Genomic DNA, 23,875 nt, shown 5'->3' on the forward strand with positions numbered 1-23,875 from the left:
AACAATGTTTGTGGAAAAATACATATCTATGTACACACACAAAGGCACACATGCAGGGAAAAAAAAAAAAAAAGGAACTCAAGCATTTAGGCATCTGAAAACTGAGTTTTGGTGTTCCAAAGAAAATCATAAAACACCATATAATAATGTTCACAGATTTTATATCATCCACATGCTTTATCATTAAACAAAAAATGACAGGTTCTAAAAAAAAAGTAAATTAAATACTTCATTGTTTAATAATAAAGTAAATGCAATCAATGCATGACATGATGTGGCATGTTAAATCAAGTATCACTATTCAGCATTAAAATAACTACCAGTTTACAGGTACTAAACTATCCTTTAAATATTTACAGTGTGATGCTGCAGCAAATTTTTAATCAGATCCAGCTGATAAGAGTATTACTATGAGTGACATGAATGTCCACAGAATGTAAAAGAATACAGATATGCTTTGGAGCAATATCTCCAAAGTTATTTTAACTTCCACCCCATTTCCCATTTCATTGTATGTCCAGTCTTAAGATAAGTACATTGAAAACTGACATTACCCTTTCAGAAACATTACATTGAATGAAATAAATCTAATAAGGAGTTATAATTACAGGCTTCATCTAACAGAAAGCTAAGCTTTGGTTATATAAAGTGCAGTTCAATAATATGCCAATTAATCACAATGTTGTGCATACATCTAATTTTTGCAGCTCCATTTCCTTGCAAATTCGAAAAAAATATTCAGGTTTTATAGTTTGCTTAACAGCAGGCTCAGTTAAGAAAAAAATCAATTTAAGTAAATTTCAGTTCTAAGTACCTCTGTACCATCCACCTTTGTGCACTACACTTCTAAACTACTTGGCACCATTTAACCTCTTGGACATTCCATAATCTGAACAATTGCATTTGTATCCCACCACATGAAATGCCTAAACTCTTGACAAAACAGTCCCCTAACCTCTTCAAATCATTCATACTTTTTGTTGTATGAAGTTTTCAAGTTTTATTATGATACAAGCAGTACATTCCATCACTCTCATAGCAACTTCTGAAGTAAATCTATCGTTGGGAATCTGTGGAAAAGGAAGTAAGTCGGGATATCTAGTTTTTAAGCTATCTACTCCATAAGCCTCCAATGTCTGAACATCATTTGAAAGTCCTTCAAGTTGCTGACTGTACTCCTCTATTTTTTGTGCAAGAGCTGCTGGTTTTATGTCTTTGTCTGACTTGCCCTTCACAGCGTAGTCAGCTGCAATCAAGGCCAGTTTAGTAGAAAGGTAGCACTTAAAGCACACCCATTCATTGGCATTTTTATGAAGGTCATTTCGTGCAGCTGAGAAGTTGGCTCGGGCCTGCCTAAGCCATCGACGTGCCTCCACAGGATTGCCAACAGACCTGAATGTAGGTGGGACGAAAAAGCGTTGGGAGTAGGATGGCCCTGTGGAGGAGGGACACTTCTCTTTATACTGTTGCCTTTCAGATTTGTGGCTTGTTGCTTCCTGATTCCATGAAGTGTAAAATCTCTGAAATGAAAATTTATCTGACTGAAATCGAGAAGCAGAAGATGAAAATGGTCTCCTTGAGGCTCTGTCCATGTTTTGATCCATAAAGGCCTGTTTCTCCATCCTGTTAATCTCATTCTGTAAATGTTTGAAAACCTCATTAGCTATATCAAGATTCTCTGCGTTTTTATCTGGATGCCATTTAAGATACAGCCTCCTAATAATCTTTTTTCTTTCAGATTCTGGAAGCTTCCAAGCCTGTTCAATCACAGATGTCACTTCTCTTAATATTTCTGGCAATGAGTTTGACTTTATCTTTTTTGGAGAGTGGTGTTTTGAGGACATTGTTTTGTGGCTCTCTCTACCAGTGAAGATAGGTGGAATTGCCCTTGGTCCATGTGCTGGAAATTCTGTAGGACTGGTTGGGGTAGAAGGTGTGCTATCCTTGCCTTGAGAACTTTCCTCTGGTCTGGAAAATTTGTACAAGTCAAGGGAGCTCACTATTTTGTATTCACTATATCCAATATCAATCTGATAAATCTTCCCTAGAAAACTGTGGCTTTCATCATCTTCTCTTTCTACTTCTTGCACAATGATTGCATAGGTATAAGTAGGTTGATATGATCCATATATATCACCACCTTCGGAATCAACAAGGTAACCAACGTACTCACCAGGATAAAATACGTTCATTGGATCCATTAGAAGTGTATAGTGAATTTCAGCTGGTATAGGAGTGCCAGGTGTTGGTAGTTCAAGTTTTGATGGCTCAGAAGAGTCATACTTCACTCCTAAGCTGTCAAGCTTTTCACTGATCCGATAAATATCGTTGCAACCCAGCATGGCAATTAAATATGAGGTATCAGAAATCAGGTTGTCTGTTGCTGATTTTAAGGTCATGGCTAATGCTAAGAGGAAATTTATGTCCTTGCTGTCAGAATGCTGTATGTAAAGCAATATAACTGCATTTCCATATCTCTTCAAGAAAGCAAATGTTTCACTTTTGCTGTGGGGAATAGGAGCAAACCCTTTAACTCTTAATGTTGTTTGCAACTTCTCGAAACAGGAAACTTTCAAACCTTCTCGCAAAGCTTTGCAAAGTCTAATTGCTTTTTCTTCGTTAGCCAGGAAAGCATTGTCATTTTCATGCTTCATAATCCTAATGAGTCCTGTGATGAATTGCTCTGAAGACAACAGTAACTGTAACCTTCCCTGCAAAGAACATAACGCTCCAAACTGACAAATTTTGGGAGACTCCTCATCTAACTGTTCTTCAAGTATACTACTAAGTAAGCGAGGCCTCAGTTTCTGAGGGAATAACATTATCAATTTGGTGTGAAAGCCATGGTCTTTGCCTAAGTAACACTGGCTAAGATCAACGAGCATCTGCACACCAATGTTACCTTGGATTCTGCTTTTGTAGTGGGGTGCATCATCAAAAACTAAGATACTAGACTTTACCAACCTACCATCTTGACTGGGAAGGTAAAGGGCAAAATCTCTCATATTCTCAAGGTCATTCCTAACCTTTACAGAATCATTCTGAAGACTTTTGAACAGGCCTGAAACTACTCTTTTAACTGTGCGCATTTCATTAGGATCCAATTGCTTTCCTTCTGAGCTCTTATATATGCGACCTAGAACTTCAACATACTGCTTTGTTGAAATAATGTCTTCAGTACCCAAATGTTTAAATAACTGGTGGAAAGTACCAAGCTCTAAAGGAAGTTTGTAAAGATAAGGTTTAAAATCAGATTCATACTCAAGGTTTATCACAACCTCCTCAGGCTTAAGGAGCTTCCAACCTTCTTCCACCATTATAAAAGAAACTCCTCGAAGCTGAAAGCGGAATTCCCTCTTCTCTGTACTAAGAAACTCATAAATGCTTCTTAGGACCTTGGCCCTTGTTTTCACCATGTCCTCATCTAAAGTTGTTATATTGCATATGTTCCTGCAGTTATTGATAACTTTGTCCAGAGGAGGGTCCAAATTAACATTCAGCATGGCTAGAACTTGCTCAAGCTGTTCTTGCGCACCAAGACTACTCCCCTCTTGCTCTTTGATGCTTAAAGGTGTTGCTTTCTCAGGAAGAATAGGACATGACGTCCACAGCAACTGCAATACATCAGTCTGCTTGAATTTAGGGTTCACCTGTGCCCCATTGAATCGTATAAGAGGAAGAGTTCCATTAACTTCTTGATACTGAGGATGAAATCTCACAAATTCTGCTGGAGCTCGTTCAGGGCATAGAAAAGGAATTAAAGACAATTCTTTCAGAAAATTTCCTGAAAAAAGGTCAGTTCTTTCTTGAAATATATGATGGAGGAGAACATCGACAGTATTCTGTAGTGTTTCTTTAGACCAGTTTTCTGTATTTGCTCGCATGCTGATTTCCTTAGCAAACTGCAGTAACTGCTGCTGTGAAATGATGAATTTCAAACCGATATGTCGCAGAAAATTTACCCATGATGGAAGGAACACAGCTTGATTTTTTGGTTTTGTAAGTTGCTCTAGCTTCTTAAAAAAGTCTTGAGGTATAAAGAATTTTTCAGGCAGCATAACTTCAAAGACTTTTACAGTCCTGTCATAAAAGTATTTTGCAGGTTTTAACCTATTGCTTGCATCATGAATGATCAAAATGCTTTCAAGCTTTTCGAACAGCTGCTCTTTCATTTCTGAAATTTCTTCAATACTAGTTAGCCTATTCTTTAAGTAGATCAAATGTTCTAATTTTGCATCATAAGACAGAGTTTCAATTTTTGGCAAAAGATGTTTCAAGTACACTTCAAGATCATCCACAGAGACACAGCCAAGCATGGTATACAAATCTTTCAAATGAACCTTCTCCTCAAGAAAAGCCGATGAAGTTGACTGTGTCCATCTGTCTACTTCTACTGATGGGATGCTTTTCGTGAGGACGTAACATGTCCCATATTTTGCAATGCTGATGTATCGGCCACTGATTGATTTGTAACATGGAAGAGACTTTAAAATTTTAATGTCATCCTGAGATGTCAGATGACATAAATTGCAATTGAAGTACATTAGGAGAGCTTCAAAGTCACTTTCTGCTAACTTTTCAGTCTTAAAAGTTGATGTCTGTAGCATATATTGTATGGCTTTCAGAATGCTGGAGGGATTATCTATGTTTGCTGTACGTCCCGACAACAAAGGCACTAAAGCACTGTCTTTGGAGCAGATTTTGTTCAATGCCAGCTGAATACAGCCTGTTTTCATTAAAGCATGGAAGACTTTATCACTCTGAGCATTTGGAAAGACAGCTATGTGCATGATGCTGAGGGGCAGCAAAACATCACACTCTGGCACAACCAGTTGATTGGTTGAGACAGTAAACTTTACACCTGGGAGCAAAGTCCAGTCCTTCAAAGTTTCAATAACGCCATCGAATTTTGCTTGTGTATCTTCTTGCTCTTCCTTAATATTTAGAGACTCGGTGATAAAATGCCAAGCACTTTTAAGCCAAGATTCACTTGCAAAGTTTTCCTTCCATTTCATACAATTTCTAGTTTTATATTCTCTAGGCAGCACAGATGATAACAATTCAGCAAAACTTTTGATATCAAAGACTTTAGCTACTTCACTGCTGAGCAGAATATTGTTGTATCTCAAATACAATGTGTTCATAAAGAGATCCTTGCGAGATGGAATCAGTTCATGATATGTTGTCAAGAACTTTGGTCTCTTTGAATCAAAAACTTGCAATACATTGTCAAGAGTAATGAGGAGCGGCAAACCCTCAATTTGGATTTCATTTTCTTCTGCATCTTTGAAACAGTAGTCAACCAGGAGTTTGAGGCTATGGAACAGTTTCAAATTTGTCTGCTGAAGACGACAGGGTAACTTTCCAATGTGGCAATTAGAGTCTGGAAAAGAAAATGTCATCAAAAACAATCGGACATCAGCAGGTGTCACATAGGTGACAGGAATATCTGCATCTACCAAACAGTGGTAGAGATTTGCAGTCTCATCACAGTTATATACCAAATTAAATCCAATTTCTAAGAGCAAATGCTTCAGTCTGTAAACATTTTCAGCCACTGTCTTCCGCGTTGTGATGTTGTATTCTGTATTTTTGAGGTGCTGCAATTCATCTTGTAGCAAATTGTCAAAGAATGGTCTGCCTTTGTTCACAGTAGACATGTTAACCCATGTGATGATAACAGCAGAATGCAAATCAGAACCATCAACATTTGGAGCTCTCATAACAGGTAAAAGACGCTTCAAATCTTCATAAATGCAACTGTAAACTGCTTTCACTAAGCAATACCAGTCTGGTTGAATATCAAGTCTATTAACTGGGAAAAAGGATAAAAACTTTTTTAAAGTGTCTTTCACAGCATGAATAGGTGTGTTTTGCAGCACTGATACCGTAGGATCACTTCCTGGAAAATACCTCTTCTTCAGCTGAATCAGCAGTTCAACATAGGCTGGTGCTATCAGTGCTGTCATTAGACTACTATTCCAGTCACTTCGTACTCCAACACCGTTATCATCACGCCACAGATTTCTTCTTGCAGAGTCCAGAGCAAAGTGTCCATTCACATGGAAAGGTAACCCAGTTTCTAATGATAAGGGCAAGAAACAGAATGCTCTGTGGGGCTTTTTGTAATTATGAGTAATGCAAGCTGCTACACCACCACGAGGGAAAAGGGTAATGTCCTCATTCTTGTGGGCTGAAACCACACTTTTGGATACCTTTTCCATGGCAGAAAAGCCTGACCTGTTACAAATTAACCAAGTGGTGAGGTTTCCTTCAGAGTCTTCAGTATCCATTGTGTAAGTAATCTGCTGTACAGGTATTTCACTTAGCTGCCTCTTTTTAGTTACACTGTCGATCACAGATGCATGGAATTGCTTTCGCTTCAGTCTGTCTCCATCAGTGATTTTGCCTTGTACAGAATACAGGACATTCAGTGCTCCTGTTGCTTTTTCTACCTCACAAATAGAAATCTTTTCCATATGGTTCAAAAACATTAGGAGTTCTGCCCCATCTGTACGCAGCTTATCCAAAAGATTTTGGACCATTCTATCTGAGCATGGAACTGATGAAATTTCTGATACTTTTGCCATTTCTCCATTTCGAAGAGGAAACCTAAACATTGTACAATTGTCCAATTTAAAGTGATTTCCTAAGTAGAGATCCAGTACGTCTGAGAACTGTGTTCTGAAATCTGCATCTAAATCTCTAAACATGCGGCCAGGACTTGTTGATGTTGAACCTGGTGCATATCTTGCATGAGGATCAAAAATGCAAAGTATATCATTGCCAGACAGGAAAGAAGGGCAGTCAGTAATGTGATAAACAGAATTGAAACCTATACCATACTGTCCAGTTTTACAGGGATTTCCTACTTTTGTACCTTTTCCAAGGTTCTGGATTCCCCGAATATCATCTTCTGTAAAAGGCTGATTGTTGTAAACACACAGTGCTGGTCCTTGAAGTGGTGCCCATTTCTCATCAAATATTCTGTCAGCTGGATGCTGTCTAGGATCAAACACAAAACAGATCTCCGTAGCTTTCGCATCATCTGCATTCTGAAGGAGCTCTTTCAGCATCTCTTTTTCTGAAGGGTAAGCATTCAGAATGCTTTTAATTCTACTGGTCAATTTTTCTTTCTGGCCAAATTCTGTTCCAAGGGTAGTAAAACAGATATTTGATGCATATCTTTCTAAAGCTTTATGGCGTTTTGGTATTGCTCCAAGCTTCACTGCAACTTCTCTTGGAATATCACCATGACAATATTTAACGGTTGTGTCTTTAACTTTTATCCACGGACAGTCATTGTAACACAAAGATTTTGCAGGTAGAAGTGCAAGACGAGTATCTGGCAACAAAATCTCACCATACTTTTTCTCACAAAATTCCTGCTTCTTCTCTCTAATGAGGCCCCATATTCCTTCGCTAATTATTCTCCTGCAGAGCTGAAAGTTGTCTTCTGTTAGTTGTTTGGTCCCTCTCTCCTGATTTATTAATTCCAGAACTACAGCAAAATCTTCAACTGTGAAAGCCTGTCTTACACCCACACTTTCAAACAGCTCACGGAAACTATTTTTATATTTGTTCGGCAACTGATAGAGATAGGGTGCTGCTTCAAAATTCAAATGAAAAGACACTTTTGATGGATCAGCGTACACATTCTCAACCAAAATAAAACTACGGTTTGCTAGCTGCTCAATTATCAGGGCTTTTGTTGATTCACTCTCTAACATCGCCTCATGCAGATATTTGTAACAAGCGTTAGTGATATTTTCTTGATACAATGTGATTCCATCAAATGACTTTGCAACTTCTTCTAACTGATTTATGACTAAATTAACAGCTGGTTTCTTAAGTAAACCCAGAAATTCTTTGACAGCTAAAGACAAAGTACCACAACCTTTAAAAGAGTGGGAATTTTCATTAAGAATTGGTTGTGTGAGGCAAACTATATCTTGATGATCAGCAGTGAAAAGATCATTTGCTGAAAACATTGCTTCAGGCTGAAAATCACTGCCTTTCCAGTGCAGTGAGAAGCCTGCTGGTTTGCTGAGGAAAGGAAGGAAAGGAATGTTTTGACATTTTGCAGCAAATTCTTTAGCTCTAGGATCTACAGATTTTAATTTTTCGTCAATAAGACTCAATATAATGCTGCTCCTGAGACAAGCTGCAGCATGATCAGTCTTGTTAATTTCAGCTACTGACTCTGCACGTTCTATCAGATCTTCCCATAAAATATCATCTTTAGCCATTCCCAACTGCACAAGTTTAACCAAAATAACAGGGTTAAGATAATCCTGAGTGGTACCATAAGGAAATCTTCCATCCTCAGCATCATACAACTTTGCAACTCTTCCTTCAGGATGGATCAGTCTTGATGGTGTAACTAATGAATGTCCATCCAATGAGCAGGGAATACATGGAGTAGCACGAAGAATTCCTGAGAACTCCTCAAGTTTTTCATTGAGAACATAACGCATCAAAGGATCACGCAGCTCTGCATCAATCTCCTGAATATTAGGAAAAAACACCTCAGAAAAGAACTGTTTCTCAGAGAAAGTGTTCTCCAATAATATGTATTTGCATCCTGCTTCTTCAAACCCTGTCTTTACCCATGATGGAAGATCTACAGCACACAGATTTTTGGAACCAGTTTTTTTAAGGTATTTCAGAAAGATCTTAAAGGCTGATGGCCCAACATCTGGCCGTTTCAGTATGGAGTCATCTAAAAACCTTACATTCTTCATGGAAACCCAAGATGACCCATCAGAAAACACTTTGATCCCTTCTTTGCTTTTCATATGAGCTATGTCCTCATAAAATCCTTGACAAATAACAGAAAAATCATCGTGAACTGAATCAGGATCTGGCCACACTGCACAATAACTGTAGTCAACTAGCTCACCATTGATTGCCATGTCACGTAAAACACAAAGGGCTTCTATGTAGGCTTTTACAACAACATGCCTCATGAATACTGTATTCCATCTTCCTTTTGTGTCTGTTTTCCAGATCTCTTTCCGATTTGAAGTAACAGCAAAGCAGCCATTTATGTGGACAGGTAAGCCTGTTTTTATTCGCAGAGGTAAATAGCAGAATACTTCACCTATGTTGTTGCAATTAGGTTTCACAATCCATTTTTGATCCTGTGTTTCTGACAGCAACACTCCCACACCACCACAGGGAACCAGGCCTAGTCTTCGTCCACTTTCATGCAAAGAAAATTTCAAAGCATCTCCAACATCCATGCTAGAACATATAAGCCAAGTTGTTGAATCTACTGTTTTCTGTGGCAATTCATCACCTGATCTTTTTGTCTGTCCCGATTTAGCCATTTCAAAGAAAGCAGCTGGATCATCTTCAGTACCTCTGAAAAGTGGAGACTGTAAATCAGCAATCCGCCTAAACACATGGTGAAATTCCTCTACCACTATCTGCAGGATACATGATGACTTTGGTGCTTCAGTGGGAAGCTTTTTAGTACTGCTGCTGCACACCTTCATGAGTTTCGCCGCCTCCTTTAAAATGCTTACATTTGGTGCAGTCAAGGCTTTGGAAGAACACTGATTTTTTCTGATAGTGACAACATCTTGTGCCATGCTGGGATCATCTGCTTCAATTTTCAAGTATCTCAAAACCATTGAACTTACACTCTGAGCAAATATTATCAGTCTATGACCACAAATGCTAAATTCATCCACAAGAGAGTAAATATCTGCTGTATTGTAAGATGCACTGCTGACTTCACTCACTTTAGCTTCCTGCTGAGTCCTAAAGGACAGCCTGAAAAGTGTTCCTTTGTAGCTATAGGGAGATTCTACTGTCAGTGGTAGCTGGCAACCAAAAACTCCTATAAATGGCTTAAACTGATTTGGAAATTTTCGCAGTCTCTTCTGTTGCTTACTCCAGTTGATTTTGATGCCAGGGTTAGATTTATCTCTGATATGCTTACTTATATGGTTGACATTTGGATCAAACACAATCATGAACTCCCGGCTCAAAATAATAGGAACATCAGTGATATGATAAACAGAATTGAATCCCAGTCCAAATTTTCCCACTTTGTCAACTTCGCTCCTTTTTAGAGACTCTCCTAATCGAGTTATATTAAGGAAATCAGAGTCGGAAAACTCAGAATTATTGAATGACCACAAAGCTGGACCATGACATGCTGCCATTCCCGGATCCAGAAGGTTCTCTCTTATATCCATATTTCTTCTCATGTCAATCAGGAAATTACATTCCGTTGCATTAGCATCGTCAGCATTTTGAAGAAGCTCCTTAAAGATATCTGAAATGGAAGGGTATTCTTCCAAAATGTTTTTAATTCTCACAGTCAGAGGCTCTCTTTGCCCAGATTGCTCAAACCCCATATTTTCTGGATTAATCAGTCTTGTGCTAAGGCATGGGACATTTAACCACTCAGCAGTTTTCATTGGTATGTCTTCATGCACCAAAATTATGGGTTCAACAGAATCCTCAAGCAAATCATTTAAGTCATCAACTTTGATGTCACAGTAACAGCACTCATGAATTGGCTTCATTGCAAGTTTATAAGGAAGTTTGCCACTGTACAGCGGCATGGGCGTATGCAGACTCGCAGGGATCTGATTGCTGTACAGCCATCTTATGATGCTCAACATAATGTGAAGGCTTTGCTTACTCTCTTGTTCCGAGAGAGACTGCTCACTCTTCAGATATATTTTCTGAATGACCATAGAAACGTGGTCTGGTGTTAACTCCTCAATTGAACCACAACATTTAAACAACTGGTGAAACTTTGCCATAGTTTTTGGTACATAATGTAGATAAGGCTGGAGATCAAGATCAGGAACCGATTTTATAACTGCTTGTGTTAGGGAACAAAACGTTTTACCTGTCCAAACCCAGGGAAACTTCAGGGCTTTAAAAGCTTCCTTGCCTTCTTCTAGATGATCATGCATAAATCCATAAATCTCAAGCAAGATATGCTGAAACTGATAGTAGTCCTCATCACTGAAGGTTTTAGAACTATGCCAATCAACTACCACTTTGAAATGTTTCAAGACTGCTTTTATGCTGGGCTTGGTGGGGATGCCAAGTGCTTTTTCTATATCCAGCAGTACATTTTCCACAAGAGGAACTGAGGAACCAACTAAAATTGCATGTGATATATCACACATTTCTGGTGGTGAACACAGATTACAGTGATCTCCTTTCCAAACTAAGGACCCTGGATAATTTGGAGGCCTTTCCTTACTTGCAGGAATCCACTTTATCTTTTTCATTACAGCTTTTGTTTCAGATGATTGAAGCAGCATATGGTTTTTGTTCAAAACCGTCAAGAGAGTTCTAGCTTTTCTTAATAGCAAATCAGGATCAGTGTTAGAGTCAGAATGCAAACTTTCAATTTTTTTTGCTACTCTCAAGATATCATTTTCCTCAAGATGGGCTTCATTTTTTAAACCTATTTGTCTCAGTGAATGAAGACTATCTGAGGATGTAAAAATAACAGGGGGGAAGCAACTTTCCTCCTCAGCATAAAACAAATGTTGCAGAAGTTCTACCTCAGGATCAAAGAGTTCATTTGCTGACATTATCTTTTCCGGTGAGATCTGAATAAACTTTAGTGATGTCAGCCAATCTATCACATCTGTATTCTCATTTTTAAGAAAAGTGAGATTTTCAAGAACCCATTGCATTATCTGTGCTGTTTCATCATATGAATAAAAATCACTCCTTATGTCCTCTATAACAAACTTCAAGCAGTCTGTGCTCTTTAGCTGTTCTATTTTCAGCAAATTAGCTAAGCGAATAGTTGCTTCATCACTGCTGTCAATTATCGGAACAGAAAACCTTAGACCAGGAGGAATTTTGGCAGTGTGGTGTAATACCTTACTACCTTTCAGCCCAATAAAAACAGGGGCACATTCATCAGATGATTTTTCAATTTTTCTAAATATTAGCAACTCCTGAATAATTCTCCTGTCTTTTTCATTTGCATCTGTTAAGCTAGCTAAGAATGCCCTAAGAGCATCTTTATGTGTTGGCGGGAATGATGCAACCTGATTACATAGTTTTTGTAAGGACATTTTTTCCATTATTTGTAAAACAGCACTTGGCAATGGTGGATGCACATATTTTTTTATAAGTGGATGTTGGATAGAGATATCCAGCTTCTTAAGTACAACTCCACCAATTCTCTGAATAATATCACCTACATATTCTGGGAGCTGAGTCTCAGATTCATCTTCCAGAATGATGGGTGATGGATTCCTAAATCTAACCAGTTCCACTGATGTTTGATTTTCCTCCAGCAGCGTCTTGGGGATAAGAGGCATTTCATCAAACACACTCAAGTCATCAGAAAAATGTATATATAGATTCTTCCAGACCATCTTCAGCCAGGAAACTGATGGGTGCTTCTTTTCTTCCAAGCCTGGATACCACTGTACAACTACATCTCTCCCAGGCCACACGCTGTTCATAACTTCTTTAACGAGCCGGGCAAACCTTTCTGGGTTCAGGAGCTGCAGCTGAGTGCATGGCCTCCCTGAAATTACAGCAAAAGGGAAAAGATGTGAAAATCACAGAGCACAGTTACTTAGCAAATGGCTTCGGGGGGCAAAGAAAAATGAAAACAAGGGAAAAAAAGTCTAATCTGTGCCCTGTCTTTTTGTGGGAAAAAACAGGTTTGTTAAGCAGGAGTCCAGATACCAACTTCCTTTGCTTTCAGGAGGTAATTAAAAGCAAACACATTCCATATTAGTATGAAAATATAAACAAATTGAAAATTATCAGTATGTTATTACATTTGTTAGTTTAACACAAAAATTCTCAGGCATGCATAGCAACTAGATATTTAGAATTGAACAAACATTTTTTTTTGTTTAGTTGATTCTTTACTTATTTGCCTACTGTAAATAAAAATCTAATCCTTTATTTGTCTATAACTGCAAATGTTCAAATGGATTTGAAATATTTTTTATTAGATATAATGCAGTGGTTCAGGTGCAGCTGATCTTACAACTAAAACTGACAAACTAGACTCAGGCAGAAAGTGCTGAAACCAAGTCTATATGTTTTTATTCTTATTATTGAAGTTCTCAGTAAAAGAAATATGTCTTTACACTTGTGTCTTAATTATCATTAGGGAAGTTTATACTTTAAAACTACAGAAATTCTGGGGGTAAAATAGCACAGAATAAAACAATACCACTACCTCCCAACACATCAGAAGTAATGACAGAAGTGAAAGCAAGACACCTATTTGAAATTCAGATCTTTCATCACACATCTAGATAACATTGCCATTTTCTTGAAGGCAACAGTCCAAATAAACTTTAAGAGCAGTTATAGATGTGCTTCAGAAAAAAATCTCTTTGCTTTCACTTCATGCCTACAGAGCTATGGATTGTGATAGCTCTACTGAACAGAAAACAGGCAAACACATCAGTCTTTTGAAAGTCAGGAAAACTTGCAAAAGGGGCCCAAGGAAGAATCTACTTAAAAGCTAAACTTAAATCAATTTTTCTTTATTTGATAACAGAAATTTAAAATACTGTTTTTAAAAATACACAGGTAAACTTTAAATACTGAAAATCTTTCCGCATGTAAAATTATTAAATATATATAAATAAACCAATGAAAATATTGATAATTTCCATGTAGCATAATTGCAAGGCTTTCTTCATCAATATGCATTTTCCCCTCACCTGTATTTAGAAATCTTTTTATAATTATGTTAGGTTGCTATCTCTTGGCAGCACTATTTGGCAAGGTTTTTTTACAAGAAACCTGGGGCAATGAGAAAAGCTAATCACCAAATTCACACAAATATCAAGCTTCAATCCAAACCAATATATCTTCAATTAATAACCATACCTGAAAATCCCCAAAGAAGCTGTTGGGCTAGAATATAATCAAATCCATTTTTAGAAAACATCCTGTGAGCTACACATTAATACACTAAGTGTAGAAACAGTTACTAACTAGACAAATACAGTTCACATTTTAGGAGAAGAAAAGTTAGATCTGTTTGTCTTTGAACAACAAAATAAAAACAATTGCACCCCATCTCAAAGAAATAATATAAAAAGTTTCTGTTTCTGAAACTGTATCAGAAATCTCTCTGATGTAATTTCTAAGGCTATATAAATAAAATTCTTGACATATTAAGATTTCTAAATCTGTCAAAACCCCCTCTAATACTTGATAGTAACATACAACTTTCATGGTAGTGCATTTGTACAACTGTGCAGAATCATTGAACAAAAAATAATTTAAGAGGAAGCAGAGTGAAAAGTAGGACACCTGAACCTTGTAAAGGATTAACTAATAGTTTTTAGTAATATTGAGAACATTTAGAAGAATACTCGCCATATTTATTTACAAAAATATGTTCTTCTAATGAATGAGAGGCATGCTACCAAGAATAAGTCCCTAGAAAAATACCACAAAAAGAATCTGACAGAATAAAAGAGAAACAAAAGCAAGACTTAAATGTGACCTAAAATCTCCCCAGAAAATAAAAGGACTAGAAATACTTCATTGCAGTTCTGAGACCAAGCCGGCAAGGAAAGAAATGTCCTAGAATTCAGCAAGGGACTGGTTGGGGTTTTTCTGTTTCTTTCACATCTGTCTTTTCTGTTTAAGATGTATTCAAGCATATACTATATTTTGTTTTGGTTGCTTTGCTCTGTTTTTAATTTAAACCTGCTTTTAGACTGCTTTGTGACATTCACTTGGAAGAAATTGCCTAGGAAAGTACATCTCAAAAATCAGTTTGAGGTTTCATCACACAGAACAGGCATTTTTCAATTTACATAAAAAGAAATAAAAAGAATTTACATAAAATCTTCATCCATCTTATCTCACTCTGGTTGTCTTGATATATTAAGGAATATATACCTATTCCTTAAAGGTACTATTAAACAGTAACTCCTTATGGTTCTATCCTAGATCACAAATATTCTGTTTGGATACATAATTTAAAGTAGTCATTCATTTCAACAGTTTACATTCTGTTCAAATACAGTACTGAGGGAAATTAACAGTAAAGAAAAAAAATTAAACCAAGCATATTCTACTGCATTAACAGACACAACATCCATCATCTAATATGCTGATAGGACTTTGAAAATTCTCCTTTTTAAAATAAAGGTTTTCTTTATAATAATTTCAAACCTGATGTCCTTCATATTCAATTAAAGTCACAGATTTAATAAATTCAATACATTTTATATTAAATATTTGCATGTTTTCACTACACAAAAAGATGCTCAATTATTTTATTTTTTTTATAAATGCTTTGCCATACTTCAAAAATTTATCACCTTGCCTCAGGATTAACTTTTTTTCTTTTGCTTTTTATAATGAAGGAATGATCAAAAATTGAGAAAGGAGGAGCTTTAGAACTCAACAAAAATAATAATAAACAGGAAAGATTTAAAGGACTTAAGGGGAAAAAAGGTCAAAACACAGAAGAAATGGAGACTAAATGACTGAAGACTATAAGGATATAAAGGATATAAAGAAAAGTAAATCAAGACTGTGAGCAACTATTATACACCTAATTCTAACATCTTCAGTCTAAGAAAGAATTTGATGAATCAAGTACTTTAAAAACAAAAAGAGGGAAGAAGCTTTTCCTGAAAAGTACATTTTCTAGACACTGAAGAACAGCTTACTTTTAAATAGTATTAGTATATGGTGAGCTAACAATTGACTTGTTTATATGAAAATATTTCTGAGATGTAGGCCTCAAATTTATCAATCAAATGGTAAACACAAGGGTGGAAAGGTTAGTGCAGACAAACTCAAAGAAGAATAGATAACAGAAAAAAATAATTGTGAAGATTGTTAAACATAGAGGTATCTTATCTACACATAAAACAAACTCCTTCACCATGTCTTTTGATTGTGAATTGGGAGTATTTCAGTAGGTCCACAGTGACATAATCATAAACCATGAATTAAGAATCAAGAAACACATGATGAAACTATTTGATCTACAGCATGCTTGAGGCTGGATACTTAAACTGATTTAATCTGGTTTAAAACAAATGTACTGAAGTGATCACCTACAATTGTGAGTAAAAAGATGATCCACAATACTAAAACTATGACACAGCTATTGCATATATGCAAATACTATAAATACAGAACAGAAATAAGACTGTCTTAGGTGGAAGAATACTATTTTAATAGAATTCTTCATCCTTGAATACCTTTTACTAAATCAGTATCTATTATTTTATCACAAATTTTCATCCTTCTTCTGATTTTTGTTCAATTATAATTTTCATTTGTATCATTTCCAATTCAAACAAGTCTATCATATCTTAATGGGGTTTTTTTAGATTACTGTCTTATTTATGGGACCTCAACTTCAAACTTAGGTTTAGAGTGAGTCTGTTTGAACTATTAGAAGTTCTGTAAGAGAATACAAAAGACATTACCTCGACTTTTGGCAGCTTCTTTCAAAGCAGCAAGGACCTCAGGCTTCAGGTCATCAGAGAGTAACCTTCCCTCCAGGCCAGGAAAGAGTGATCTAGCACACCAAGAGAAAAGGGAAAGGGAAAAAAAAAGGTCCCCACACTTTAGCACTTCAACAAAGCCTCCTTCATTTATGTTACTGTACAGACATTACCAGCGTGGTAATCATCATTAGATCAGTAGCATGCAAAGCAATCATGTGCATATGCAGAGCAGGGCTTTCAGTGGGCATTATACATTTAGAAGTAGATATTAGTAAGAAAGTAGTTTTTCCAACTACTCTTCTTTTCAAAGCAGGCCCAAGCAAGTTTTCTTTGATAGAAAAGCTGGGATTAAAAAACTGTTTCCACCTATTTGTATCCTAACAAAAAAAAAAAAAAAGTTAAACCAGCACCTACTATTCTATGTCTCTTAGAATTTTGTTTGAAAAGTTTACATAAAATACAAAACATAATTCTAGAATGTCACACAGATCTGTGGATTTGAAAAGATCTACAGATTTCAGATCTGCAGTCAATACTTAAAATTATTGTGCCAAGAGTCAGTCTTATCCTCACCTTCTCTTGCTTTGGCACTTAAGACTAAATCAGTTTTCAGGGCTTTGGTCTTTGTGAAATAAAAAATAAATATCCAGTTTAATTCTGATCACGGGTATGTTCATTAGAAATAAACCAACACAGAATCTTGCTCTTCCAGTTAGCAGAAAGAAAATTTCTAAGCGCTTATTTTACCTTCTTAGCAGGCTCCAAATTTGAATAAGAGCCAATCTCCCAAATTGAAAGGGTTTTGAAACATCTAACATGCATAATTTATCATGCTTAAAACATTAGAATTAAAGATACTTGATGTAGGCAATAATAGAGACAAATAAAGCATTACTATTTCATATTTCTGTTTCATCACAGGTAGCAAGGAGATCTATGCCTGTTAGAATATGCTTTTGTATCAGTTTTGCAAGACTAATCAAACCAGGTCCATTACCAATGGAACATGAACTGAATAAGAAATATTCTTCTGATATCCTTAAGTTTCAAAAATTATCTTCTGACTAGTCTGAAGCAGGCCTCTAATTTGTTAGTCTCATCATGGGAATGTTTCCTCTACTTGTATACTGTCTTAACTTCTGGAAGGATTAAAAAAGTGAAATAACAACAAAAGATAATTCAACTCAAAATAGATACTAACCCCTTTTTCTTTTTTTCTTTTTTTTTAGAAAAAGACAATAGAATCATAGGCTCTGAGTAGCTTTAATCCCCTGATAAATAACCTCAATTGTTTATAGCAAGAAAGGATTATGGGTTTATGATTATGGTCTTAAATTTATGGAGCTCCTGGGGAGTGGGTCCAGCAGAGGGCTACAGAGATGATTAAGGCATTGGAGCATCTCTCCTTTGAGGAAAGGCTGAGGGAGTTGAAAGGGGACCTACCTCATCCATGTCTATATGCATCTGAAAGGAGGGTTATCGAGAGGGTGCATCCAGGCTCTTTTTTGTGCTGCCAAGGATTCAGGCAATAGGACAGGAGGCAATGGGCAGACACTGATGCACAGGAAGTTCCAGCTGAACGTGAGGAAGAACTTCTTCACTGTGCAATGACCTAGTACTGGAATGAGTGCTGATAGCTCAGAGAGGCTGTGGAGCCTCCCTCACTAGAGGTACTCAAGAACTATCTGGACACAATTCTGTGCCATGTGTTCTGGGACAGCCCTGCTTGATCAGGGAGGTTGGACCAGATGACCCCCTGTGGTCCCTTCCAACCTGACCCATTCTGTGATTCTGAACTGATTTAGAATGTAGCAAAAAAAGAACAGCAGCAGGCTTGAAGATATGCAAATTGTTTTCAAGAAACATGGGAAGTTACTTGCATCCAACTGCTTTTCTTTAAGATTGGCTGTCTATACATATATTCAAAACACTATTTACACAAGGACCTCACTTTAAGCACTTTTTATCTTAATAATACCTATATAGGCACACTCCAACCCACCTCTCCTTCCCTTTTAAACAGTCTACAGAGCAGTAAAATCAACAAAACATATGCCAAGTGTCACATTCTCTCAAGTTGAGAGTCTGGAAATTAGTGGAACTCTGAGGCAAAGTAGGAGGTCTCATTGTAATCATGTATAGAAGTAGAGTAAGACATCTGGTGTGTCTGAGTGATTTCAAGCCTTATGTCTTTAGTCATTGTGTGCAGAATGGTCCAGATTTAACCAGTATTTAATACATGCCTAATTTAGTACAGACATAAAAAGCAGTGGTCATGCTTTCTCCCCAGTGACTCCAAGCTCATATATTCCAGCTAGCCTGCTCTTTGCTATCCCCTCTCCAGTGTCAGTGTCACCAAGTTCTTTCAGCTAATGAAATGTGAACCAAATTGGAGCACTGATGCAGCTGGGAAATAAGCAAGGAAAAAAACTAATTGGAGAGGGACTGGAAAGAACAAAGGGACAGCAGATGTAAAAGATAGATCATCATAGTATCTGCTTATTTCCTGAAACCAGTTTTTAGTACAACCTCACTGAAATTAAATGTGATTAAAAAAAGGCCAGATGTAATCTCAAGCCTTAAGTTTAATAAAAGCTCTTATCATTACCTAATTTAATGAACTTCCTAGTATATATGTTTCTAATCACCTCGTATTTGTAACTCCAAGAAGAAAATTAACTGGAAATGTATCCTGAGGTATTTTCTTAGAGTGTAGATCACACAATTCTTTTATAAAGGGTTAATGGCAAATGGGTGTCAAACTTTTCAAATGAGATATATGCACACAGACATAAACACATATACAGATAATTGAGTTCTATCTATGCCTTATTTCATCACAATACAAGCTGCTGCATATCTTGTTTGCTGGCAAACAAAGAACAGTCTGAAGCTCTGTTTTACACATAAATTTTAAAAAAAGAAAAAACCTAACAAAAAACCTCCCCACAGTATTACACATATTAAGCATACCTGGGATATTCTTCTGAGGTTATGTAAACGACATCCTGTTCTGACACAGATGAGGAAAACGGAATAAAATTCCCATTCTGTAAAGGCAAAAGCTCCAATCCAATCAGTTCACTGTAGACTCCATCAGAAAGCACAAATTCTAAAAGGTGAAGCTTTTCTTCAGCAGGTCCACTGTGTCCAGATTTCCTTAGCACTTGCCGCACTACAGCAGGAGTCACTTTTTTCACAGCTTTAGCAGTAGAAATAGTAAGATGCACTGCACTAGCAATATTTGCTGGTACCTTGGCAATCTGCTTCCCTGAATTCTGGAGGTAGTTGAGAACAGACTGTGTGCACTCCAAACTCTCATCCATTTCAGAAAAGTGCGCCTGCTCCACCTTTATCCACTGATTACTCACTGAGTAAATAACTGCATGCTGGAGCAGGTCTTTAAAGAGAGGTACTACAATTGGTTTCCAGGGTACCCTGATTTTGTTCTCATCAGGCCATAACCTATAAATTCTTTCAGGTGACAATGGAAAATCTGAATTCCTCTCAGTCTCCATTCGTTTGATAGCTTCCAAAATAAGGGTGGTATATGCCTTAGGCACTATATTTACCACAAGAAGATCATTCCACAAAGCTGCTGGATCTCTCCACTGATCCAACTCTCGCCATTTGATACTCCTCCTGTTGTCTGTGAGACCAAAGAAACCACTAACATGAACTGGAAGTCCAGTTTTGCTTTCTTCACCTGGAGGCAAAGGCAGAAAACAAAATGCTCTTCCTGAAAAGTCTGCTACAGCTCCATTTTCCTCCTCGTTAGTTGCTAAAGACATGGCTATTCCAATAGTAGGAACAAATTTCAAGTCATCAGCTAAACAATCCAGTTCTGTACACATTCCTCGACCACCCACGCAATTACACACTAACCAAGATGTTTTCTGTGCGTCCTTAACACTCTCATCTTCTACAACTATATTTACATGGTATGTCACACATGTTATGCTATTGCTTGGAACTCCCTTACAATACTGATTTATTGCAGTTCCCAGGATTTTGATAGAATTGGGTCTTTCGTGTTTCAAGGCCTTGTTCTCACTGGCAGTTACTCTAAAAACCAGCCTTTCTGTTCCATCAGCTTCCCGAACATGCAACGAAACATCCTGAACACTCTTCAGGAAAAGCAATACTGTGTCTGCATCTGCTCTGAAGGATTCAAACAGCTCCAAAACCTTCTGTTTGTCGTAAACATTGCTGCTCAGTTGGGAAGGCTGCAGACGAAGTGGGAAACGAAAAAATGTACCAGGAAAGTTTCCATTCTTAAAGGTTTCCTTGGTGCTGCCAAATACACCAATGAAAGGCGCAAATTGATCCGTAAGTTCATTTATTTCCTTGCTATCTTCTTTTAGATTCCAACACTGGCCCGACTCATGAGGTCCAAAGAGGGTTTGATGAGGATCAAGCATTCCAATCTGGTCACCACTGAAGATGCTAGGGACATCTGTATACATAAAAACGAACAATTATGATTAATCCTAAAACAACATACTTTATAAATACAGTTAAGGAATAAATTTTAAAAGGGCAAGAATAAAATATTCTAAAACTGTGATGAACTGAATACAATTCTCAGGGAAATGTCTCAGTCACCACCCCTGGAGGTATTTAAAAGACATGCAGACATGACCCTTAGGGACATGGCTTAGTAGTGGACTTGTTACCATTAGGCTTATGGTTGGACTCAGTGTTCTTAAAGGTCTTTTCCAACCTACATGATTCTGTGATTCTGATAACATAATTCAGTGCTTACTTACAGGGAACAAACAAGCACACACCAATTCTGCAATTGAATATATAAATACTCATTCAACCATTTGAATTCTAGCAGACAGTGAGCAACAGCAAGTACAATTTCTGTCAACCACATACTTCCATGTTTCCATTGTTTTCAAGGAAAAAACCAACAAATTTATTTACTACATGTGTGTTCTGTTAGATTCATACTTTGCAGAACTTGAAGGCTGGCAAACAGTAATTCAGTACATTTAAAAGCACAAACTCACCGAATTATCAAGCCACTGAATGTATTTATTTAATTCATGCTCAGCTAGGTAAAATATTGTTAAAAATACCATGTGTCTTAAAAAATCATAAGGTAATTTTTTTTTTATTTCAGCAAAAATTTGCCTCTTATCCTGCACTATTATAACTGTGGAGACTGTAAGCATTATTTATGCTTCTTCTGTACCACAATAAAACAATCTGGGAGAATAATAGATTTCAAGACTGAATATTATAAGCTTGCGAAACAGTATGTACTATCTCTTTCAAGTGTAAATGTGCATATATCTCTATTACATATCTTTTCTAGAAAAAAATAATAATAAATCCCTACTAATTATACAAAGAACCTGCAGAAGACTTTCAGTCTAGTGAGTAGAACTTCCACACTTCTGCTTGGATACCTACCCTATATTATGAGCCTCTATAAAATGAGCAGCAGTGCATAATTGAAATACCAGTGTTAAGGAATGTTCATTTTGATATAAAGGACTAAGTACATAATGATGCTAATAGAAAAATCTTCTTCAAAAATCTTCCAAATCAAATAGATTTGATTTGATTCATATGGGATTAGAGAAAAGTAGGAATGCTTCATAAGAAAATCTAGCCATGAACTAATTTTAAAATACACTACAGAGAAAATATTAAATGTTCGTGAATATCTAAAGTCATTTAACTATTTAAAACTTCAACTTCTTTTTTTTAAATAACTACTAAGAATACCTGTTATATGATAAACTGAATTAAAGCCAATTCCAAATCTTCCAACTTTCAGGGGATCATCCTTCTTCCTGCTTCTTGCTATTTCCTGTATACCATGCCAGTCCTCGGGGGTGAAAACTGCATCATTGTATGCATAAAATGCTGGCCCTGTAATAAACAGGCAAGAGTTAAAAAGATTACAGAAGAAGAAAACTATTTAATGTTTAAAATTTCTAGGAAATGAACTCACAGACCTCAGAAAGCATTTCTTTGAAGTATACGCATGTGTAAATTTAATGGGGAAACTACGAGTCTAAGCTGACATCAAATTATGCCTGGTAATGAAAAAAAGAAGCAAAATACAAAAGCAAAAGCAAGGAGATGAATTTACCTTTGTAAAGGGTACTTAGATTTATATTCTAATGTGTTACTTAATTCTTGCATCCACATTTTAAAAGAATGATTCTGAAAAACTGAACAAAATCAGGAAACAACGAAACTTCTGAAAGAAGTATCATGTGGAACAAGGCTTAAACTTAACCTGTTCAGACTATCAAAAAGATGTTTTTAATAGTCACAGACTAAAGATACTTCCACAAGAAGGGAATATAAGGCAAGATAAAACAATAACCTGTGTCTAGAAAGTAAGACAGACAAATTGACATTAGAAGACATAATAAGGCTGATTAACAACTGAAAACAGCCAGAAGAAAGAAGTAGTGGATCACTGAAACTTCAAATCCCAACTGAATGCCTTTCAGGATGACCATGCAAACCAATTTTAAAATATTAATAATCACTTTTAAATACATAATTGAATTTAAATACATACTTATATCTCACAAAGCCATAGTAAATTATATAAAAACCGTGAAGTTTGAAGAAACCGGATTTGCAGTATGCAGACAACATGGAGTAAAGTTGGGTGTAAGGTCAAGAGAAAAAGGGATGGGGAAGAAAACTGAACTGCCTGGAGAATGCTGAAATGTAAAGGGGCAAAGGTCATCTTTACACTAAAAACTGGTGTGCTGCCTTGGGCTTCATGGTAGCTGGGGGCTATGTTTTGGATTTGTGCTGGAAACAGTGACGATAACACAGGGCTTATGCAGAGCCAAGACCTTTTCTGTTTCTCGTGTGGCCCAAACAGCGAGTGGGCTGGGGCTGCTAAGGAGCTGAGACGGGACATAGCCAGGACAGCTAACCCCAAACAACATGCATATTGAAGAATAATGGCCAAATTTAATAAAACTTATACTTACCCTGATATTGTGCCATGTCCTTTGACCATAATGTTTCTGTTCCATACTGAGTTTCATCATATAGAAACCTAACCTCCGTGGCACCAGCATCTTCTGCATTCTGTATCAGTTCCTGAGGTAGACAAAATAAATCAAAGTATAATGCAGTAATGCATATTCTACCAATGGCTTTTGAACTTACACAGTAGAAAATAACAAGTGTCTCAAGTGCAATTGTTTTCATACATTTCAACCAAAATGGTTTTATCCAGCTTATATGCATGAGAATAGTTATCCTTACAAAACAAATATTCAGTAAAAAACTATAAATATGATTTGAATTTGGAGCTCAAATACCATACAAAAGCAGTCACAAAGTTGAGAAATAAGCTATTGAACTGTTACTACTACATAATCCTGAAACAAAGCTGTACAAGTCTCGAAACAAGGCAGATGTGA

General features: G+C 36.7%; 1 protein-coding gene across 1 annotated transcript; it reads right to left on the reverse strand.

The window, feature by feature from the left end:
* Positions 1-968: 968 nt before the first annotated feature.
* SACS (sacsin molecular chaperone) lies at positions 969-23,468 on the reverse strand. The gene is made up of 5 exons (XM_062514666.1): positions 23,438-23,468; positions 22,200-22,346; positions 19,431-20,913; positions 16,437-16,528; positions 969-12,529 (listed from the first exon to the last, which is right to left on the reverse strand). The coding sequence occupies exons 1-5, from the start codon at positions 23,451-23,453 to the stop codon at positions 969-971; spliced, it is 13,299 nt and encodes a 4,432-aa protein (XP_062370650.1). The 5' UTR covers positions 23,454-23,468.
* Positions 23,469-23,875: the final 407 nt, after the last annotated feature.

This window comes from Cinclus cinclus, chromosome 2 (assembly GCF_963662255.1).
Source record: "Cinclus cinclus chromosome 2, bCinCin1.1, whole genome shotgun sequence".
NCBI classification, from domain to species: Eukaryota; Metazoa; Chordata; class Aves; order Passeriformes; family Cinclidae; genus Cinclus; species Cinclus cinclus.